Source organism: Morone saxatilis, unplaced genomic scaffold, assembly GCF_004916995.1.
Source record: "Morone saxatilis isolate NCDOM2014 unplaced genomic scaffold, NCSU_SB_2.0 Contig21, whole genome shotgun sequence".
Taxonomy (NCBI): Eukaryota; Metazoa; Chordata; class Actinopteri; family Moronidae; genus Morone; species Morone saxatilis.
In genome coordinates, this window is record NW_023339774.1 from 15,677,458 (window position 1) to 15,685,563 (window position 8,106).

The following is an 8,106-nucleotide window of genomic DNA, read 5'->3' on the forward strand; positions in this document are numbered from 1 at the left end:
ACACACACAGGTACACACACACTTGGATTACCAACATCTATCAAAAATCACTGAACCACCCCCTAAATGACTTACAGATAAGAGAATATAAATATATCTTCCAAGTTCTAATCTGATGTATCCCTGATTTATCGTGGTTTATCACATGCTAAATATGTGTCAAAAAACGTTGCTTATCTTTGGCTGAAAAACGTTAAAATATTCAGTCATCTTGAACTTGGGGAGGTTACATGAGTTTATCCCATCAATGGGAAGAGAGCAGGGTCGCAATACATGAGAAGTGTCACTTCCTTTATGGTCCCTGTACATGAGGTTTGTTTTTCATGTTTCTTTGTTATTATTATTATTATTATTATTATTAAATTACCAACAGTGTTGTCTCTTGTGTGAACTCAAATTGCCCTCTAAACACAAAATATCGAAATCAAAAAACATATTTCCCTTCTCTACTTCAGTGACAAACACATTAGCTGAGTAATGTTAGCAATACATTATTAAAATGCTAATGTTATCTAGTTACAAACTTTATAAAACACTGATGTTATATCTGCCCACTACCTGAACAATCACTTTTTGTGAGGCTCTTCCTGTAGCTGATTTCTTTTGATTGATGATGATGATGGTTTTTTACACAGAGTTAGACTAAAGTGAAAATAGTGACTGTATTTTATATTTACATATTTGCTTTTATACCTTTGTGGTAGAAAAGGAAGTGATGCATCTCTGTGGGGACCCAACATCTCATCATCCCTGCTCATTACTTAACCATTACTGTGTGGGTAGCTAGCATCGTAGCAAGCACAGCAGTGTATTAGTAGGAGGAGTGTGTTTGGTTGTCAGCTTGCAAAAACTGTTTACATTTCTGTTAACATTACAGGTCTAATTTTTTATTTCACCCATATCCTCGTAACAACAGAGATGATTGTGCTGTATAAGTTAGCCTGCTTTTGAGCATCAAATGTGTGCTACTTCTGCAACATGACTATATGCATTTGACTGTACTAAATGGTAATCAAACACCTAGTCACCCTGAGGCTCACTGTGCTGTGACCTGTGCAGACAGACTGCTATCCTATATCATCATCTGACAGACACTCAGGAAGGTGCAAATAATGTCAGCCTGGTCAATACTTCAGGTTGAAAAATCTATATCTAAGTAAATTAAGATTAGCAACAGCAGGGTACCACTCCAGAGCTAATCTATAAGCAGAAGATTAACAAAAGTATGCATGACTACTGTCCACTGAGCTACAGTTAGAAAGGATGGAGTGTCACATGATAAGAATTTCAGTGTCGTTGTGAGAGCGGAGACAAAGGAGGGAGATATTGCAGAGCTCATTGCGGGGGTTTTCTAGTTCTCCAGAGCATTAATCTTTCAGGGACTGCATGATCAGGGATGTAGAGACCAGAGTACAATACACAAGCACCTGCAGACACACTGGTCTTGTGTTGTCACTGCTTATCTGCCTCTAAACAACCCACAGAAAAATCATAATTTTAAAGGATGAGTTTGGTGATATTTTATATGTTTGATTGTCAACAAAACCCATGGAAAGACCAAAACTAACAATACATTAGTCCATCTGCCAATGTGTTTTGACCCTGTCTGTGGCTTTAAGCCCACTTGTTCCTACTGAACGTGTCCGTTTTCAAAAAAAGGTGTCACAAGTACTAAACTTAAAAAATCATTTCCTAAACCAGCTGGACACTGTTGTGTTATTCAAAGAGGAGTGAATAGTGCATTTGTTGGGGACTATTTCCAGCTGGGAGCAGGATGGTAAGGGATTAACTATACAGTATCCATGCTCATCATAAGGAAGGAAAGTATCTCCCAGTGCAATGGTATGACTCATTTATGTGTTTTTAATATTTTTTTGGACAACAGCGAGGTCTAAGGCACTGAGAATTAGCTATATACAATTCACTTTAAACAGAGTACACCAATCCCTCCAAGTGTTAAAAGCAATTTGTCACAGTTGCCATAAAAGTTCTTCAGTCCCTTTTTGAAGCCAGCCTTCAACCTTTTTCCTTTTCTTTCTATTTCTTAACCCTGACTCAGTCCTCACCATTGAGTACTTGGCGTTCCTTTTAATATAGCTTTGTCTTTTTGTGTAAACGTGTTTTAATGCGTCCTGTCTGGATGTGATAAGTTGTGTTTTAATGTCACAGACCTTTGCGCATGCAAGCAAAGACAAACTTCTGCCTTTTGCATGCCAAAAGGTAGACACAAAATATTCTATTCTTTATCAGTCTTGGCTACACATACAATTGAACATAGCAGGATCAATTCACTGTTGGTTTTGGTCATTTCATTGTATTATTTTAATAATAAGAAAAATCTAGAATACCCCAAAGACTTATCCTTTTACATATAAATAATTTCTACCTTGCATCATCCAAGTTTTATTACTTCCCCATCATGGCAGCTGTCTCATTTCTAATCCTTAACCTTTGAGCTCTCCTGGCGTAACCAAGTGAGTTTAACTAAGCTGCTATTAACAGCTGCTCAAAATGAATAAATTAATCCTTCATTATTATTCACTGAATGCTTAACAACTATGTCTGACTCACATATGTGGGCACCCTCAGATGGCAAGATGTACTTCACGTGTGGACACATGTGCACAAAATCAGCATGGGGACTATTTATCCAAATCCATCCTACTGAAATAAGTCATCTTGGGGATGCAGGAGAACACACGAGGTAGCACTCCAAAAACACTCTAAATAATAACACACACATTCAGAGATATGGAGAGAGAGAGCTTTGTTTTGCCAAATGTTGAGGCTGAATAAAGCTTGAGATTTAGACTTACTGACTTAAGAAGAATAATTTATGATGCGTATCTTATGATGTTATTGCAGGTTAAATTGTTAAAAGAAGACCAGTTGGAATTGATACGGACATGTGTTATAAAGACAGCCAGTGAGTGTGGTTTAGTTCACCCCAGTAACATACAGAGAACATCAGGCCAGGTACAGAATGATCTTCAAAGTATATGTAACTAAGAAATATAACATTTAAAGGACTAAGGGACAACACACCTGTAGCTACTATTTCATTAATTCCAAACTCTCCAAACACTTGATTTGAAGTTTCAAAAGTCAGTTAAATCCATCTTCAGTGAGACACTTGAAACCCAACATGAATGGTGGCATTTAAAACAAAGAATGATTGATTTTTAAATCCATTCTTTGTTATATGCACCAGACATAAACCTATAAACAAAAACAGTGTTACCATCACATAATGTTGATGTGGGTTAACAAGGATACAGTCCCGGCCAGGGAAGAGGATTTTGTGGCGCACCATTTCTCCCATAATGCACCCCACCGACCATATATCCACTGCACGCATAGAGGTGAGCAAAAGAAAAGAGAGGAAGGCAAAGGTTAGTGTTAGACACATCAAGCTTTCTGCGGCAAGAAGCAACAGTGATTAGAAACTAGCTGTTATTAAGTGAGGGAGAAATAATTAGCAAGGAGCATGTTATATAGAGATAAAGTGGAATGAAATACAGATATAGACAGAAAGCAGAAGAAGAGCAAAAAAAGAGAAAAGCAGAGCCTTAGAAGGACTAACTAGCTGCAGGAAATAGCCTACAGGCTTCCATCCATGGGAGGAATATGGCTAATGAGTCATAACTCTTAGCATGGTATTCAATCACTTGTCTGATGTTCTGGGGGCTTTTAATCAGTGACTCAGTACCTCCAACAGTTCACTGTTGCTCATTTGCAAAGTGCGACTCAATTGCGAGAATTGTTTTTAAGGTTTCACAGATAATACCATGATGCTTTCATTTGGGATCATGAATGGATAACACCTGTGTCTTATATAATCTTATATTTTTTCATCAATGCCCACGAAAAGATCATCTAAGTCATCGGTCCCATTGGTTTAAAAATACATTACATAAAGCTCACACAGACATACTGCTGGTCGGTTTAATGTAATTCACTTTTTAAAATGACTTTGTAACACAGTTGCGTAAAAAAGGTTCATTACTCTTCCTACAAGTAGCTCCTCGTCTGTATTAACTTTAGTATCCCTTCTTCATTGCCCCCCCACAAGAAAATAAGAGTACAGTTTTGAGAAAATAGCTTCAATAAATGACTAAAAACGTAGCTAAAACTTCAGTGGGTCTTATATTGGATTTTTTCTGTGTATTAAAGAGATAATATATAAAAAATATAGTGTGACTGCAGTGTTATCCTTTAAATCTGTCTGAATTTGATACATGCATATGCACTGAATAATCCTTAATTCTCACCGTTCTCTTTGTATCCCATGCCCAGGATAACCTCTGGGGCTCTGTAGTATCTAGTCACCACATAAGGGGTCATCATGAAGCTGGTGCCTGCGGTCCTGGCCAGACCAAAGTCCAGGATCTTCAGGGTGCAGTCTGACTTTACCACTATATTGCTTGGTTTGAGGTCCTGCAGATGGGAAAAGACTTGCCTTAGAAACTGTGTATATTTAGGTAATTTACAGGTGTTGACATGTTTAAATAGACAGTGTCTTTAGAAGATATGCCTATTTGCTTTCTTGTGGAGAGTTGAGAGATGAGAATATCAATACAACTTTCATGTGTCTGTTAAAAACTGTATTGTTAGCTTTAGCTTAGCACAAAGATTGGAAACAGGGAAAACAGTCAGCCTGGCTCTGTCCAAAGCTAACAAAATACACCTACCAGCATCTCTACAGCTCAATAATTAGCACCTTATATCTTCCTTGTACAATCCATACAAGAAATAAAGTGTAAAAACAACAATTCTGCATTTTGAGCTTAGACAAAAGCTTATTTCTGCCAGCTTTATCCCCTTTTTTGCAGAAATTATGCTAAGCTAAGTTAAAGGACGGCTGGTTGGAGCTACATATTTACTGTACAGACATGAAAGTGGTATCAGTCTTCTTACTAACTCTCCGACAGAAAGTAAATTTCCCAAAATGTCAAATGTTAGCTTTAAATGTCAATACTGTGATAATTTTCTCCAGAACTGCCTGAAACTGTAATTAGTTAAACTGTGGTCAAAAATCTGGTAGTACTCAGCTTTATTTATTTAAAGTAATGATCTCCCAATCTGGAATTACCGTTTCTTCATGCACTGTGGCAAAGTCCCTGCTAACTCCCACTATTGACCAGGGGTGGTTGTAAAAGGCAATTTGCCTCCTCCAATTGACCTGCCAGGAAGGAGCCTCACTGGGAGGACGTAAATACATGCTCTATCCACCTAGATCCTATTTCCCTTTGTGTAGGTGCTCTGGCCAGTCAAATCTGCTGGTGCACTGACAAGGACATGATTCCTCACAGGCTTCCCACCCTGTGAACACTGCCAACTGTGGGACAGCTGGGACAGTCAGCCAAGCCAGATGGAAGCACCAGGGATTGAACCCTGGTCACTGCAGCGCTTCCTCTGGGCCACCTGGGTGCCCTTCTTGCCAAATGGGTGACCAAGGTGACGTCAAGGTTTACGGCAAGTCTGCTGATGTTAGACTATAAATTGCCATCCCAAAAGATATAAAAAACACACAACCCAAAACATTCAGTAGTTGAACAAGAAAACCGAGGCGTCTTGCTTTCCTACCCTGTGAATAATGCCGGCTGAGTGCAGATGTTTGATACCACACAGCATCTGGTAGAGCAGGTAGGACATTCTCTCGTGGTCAAGCTCCATCTGAATCACCTGGCACAAGTTGGCATCCATCAGCTCCATCACTAGGTACCTGAGAAAAGGTTTTATTGATTTATAAGTGACTGATCAGTTATTTTGGCATTTGATTTGCCTACTGAAATTTGATTTGGCTGTTCTGTAAATACTACTCTAATAAATATAGCAACTTCTTACAACCCATATCAATTTCAGGAACTTTTAGTCCCGCCTACTTCTGGTTTAAGCACCACCCATATGTGGTTTAGGCCTTGCCCATTCCGGCTACAAATACAGATAATGCAGTTGGTTGAGCAGATACAGATACAGATAAAGGTCTCGCTCATCTCTACCTTCTACCGTTTCTGCCACAAAGACACATGAATCTATCCGCAGTACTGTTTACCTTAAGATTGTTCGAAATGTGAACACACTCTCATTCATCATTCAGTATGAAAACAGGATACATTCAGCAGCCTCAGATTACACCTACAGTGCTTTCACTGACTACACTCCAGTGGTTGTGCTCTTACAACTGCAGGTGCGAAGGAGTAAATAAGCACATAATACATAATAAAATCAGTCCCCTTCTTTTCTCTGTCATACAATAAACCAAATAAATGAGAACAAGTAACCTTTCTTTGCCTGCTAAATTAATATTTTTCACGGAAATGTAATTATGCAAAGAAGGGTTTCCTATACTCACACATCCTGGAATTCCTCTAATGATTTCTGTGGTGTGAAGACATTTAATAAACTGATAATCTGAAATAGAGAAGAGGGTGGAGAGGATCAACATATAGCACTTTAATTATACACACAAAATTTGAGTTACAGCAAGGGACGGGGATGCAAGTTGGTAATGACCCTGATGAAGGACACTGCTGGGCGAGAGACAGAGTAAACCGAGGAAGCGAGGGTGGAACAAAAGATCGGGGATAAATGTGGATGAGAGGAAAAAGAGACGGAGAAGAAGAAACGAGAACAAATTGCGACGTTGGAGATTACATTCATGCCTTGAAGTGCTCTCTGTTTCACTCTCCTGCCAGTTCGGTACATTTCTGGAGGCATGGAATTTAGCACGGTCACAACATTGCAGTCGCTCGTCTCTGTTTTGTAGCAAAGGGATTTATCGAGCACCAAAAATAGACACTAACTGGGGTAAAACTGCTTCATTCTGACAATAGATGCGTTTTCCTTCTTCCTGCATTCCTTTCTACTTTTGTTGCACCTCAGCTTACTGAGTTACTTACATTTTTGTGATTGACACATTTCATGAGGACCAACTCCCGATATGCCCTCTTGGCATGGGTCTGGTTCTGGAAGGGTCTGCTCAGCTTCTTGATGGCTACATTTCTGTCCAGGACAGCATCATAGCCCGCACTGCAGAAGAAAAACCACAGAGGACGGGCGAACAATTTAGTATTCATAGCTGGGTGAATCATGACATTGTGACAATCCACCCTGAAAGTCAATGGTCACAAAAACAAAAGGATTATTTTTCACATCTCCAAGCAAACAAAGACTCGTAAAAATAGATGACAGATGACTTTGTTTTAAACTCATAATTTTATCTGGAAAAAAAAATTCTCCAGAGGCAAAAAAATATTCTTGGAAATACGGTTATTTGCTTTCTTGGATTAGTTAGATGAGGAGATTGATATTGCTGGCAGTTACATCTTAATCAAATCCAATATTAAAGGTGCCATATGTAAGATTCTGAAGCATCTTTATGTATTGTATGAATTATTTTATGTATTAATCAGAAAACTATTTTTCATTTCTACATTTTTTTATGATTTTTGTACGAATGTCTAAATTAGCTTGCTAAGGTGCTAGTAGGCAGATATATTTACTTTTGGACAGTGCCAGGCTAGCTGTTTTGCCCCTGTTTTAAATCTTTATGCTAAGCTAAGTTAATCATCTCCTGGCAGTAACTTTATATTTACCTTAAAGACATGAAAGTGGCATTGATTGAAACTATTTCTTGAATTCCACTTACAACCATTCAGATGTTCCAACTGACCATAAACACTGACTGGTCCTATTTCTAATAATACTATGTATGAAATACTTGATTATAATATGATTAACAGTATTGACATTGCTGTGTTACAAACAACAATAAATACAATGCAGTGAAATCAAAGGGGGAATATAGATCTCTTCTCCCACAAAGTGGCTCAACCCATTTTGGAGGTCATTACAGTAGAGTGAGTTCTTTGCTGGCTCAACACAATCCCAACCCCTGAGAACCTTTGGGATTTTGTAGATTTATGTTAGCTTTCAATGAAAAGCAGTACATAGATGAGAAAAGGCAGCCATAAAGATGCCAGGCACATCACATTCTCAGCTATATCTCAGACTGTGGCTGTTTTGACAAATTCTCCCTAAAAGATGCTACAAATTGAGTTTCAAGGCATGCAGGCTTACTGCAACCTTAATCAAGATGACGCT

The 8,106-nt window shown here is 38.6% G+C and overlaps 1 protein-coding gene across 3 annotated transcripts in view; it reads right to left on the reverse strand.

Moving 5' to 3' along the window:
- mapk10 (mitogen-activated protein kinase 10) overlaps positions 1-8,106 on the reverse strand; it is a 26,691-nt gene that overhangs the window by 14,281 nt on the left and 4,304 nt on the right. For all 3 annotated transcript variants that reach the window (XM_035668561.1, XM_035668560.1, XM_035668559.1), the window contains 5 exons: positions 6,903-7,032; positions 6,356-6,414; positions 5,587-5,725; positions 4,272-4,437; positions 3,277-3,348 (listed from right to left, as the gene is read on the reverse strand). In XM_035668561.1, the coding sequence (XP_035524454.1) occupies positions 3,277-3,348; positions 4,272-4,437; positions 5,587-5,725; positions 6,356-6,414; positions 6,903-7,032 (566 nt within the window). The remainder of the gene's footprint in view (positions 1-3,276; positions 3,349-4,271; positions 4,438-5,586; positions 5,726-6,355; positions 6,415-6,902; positions 7,033-8,106) is intronic.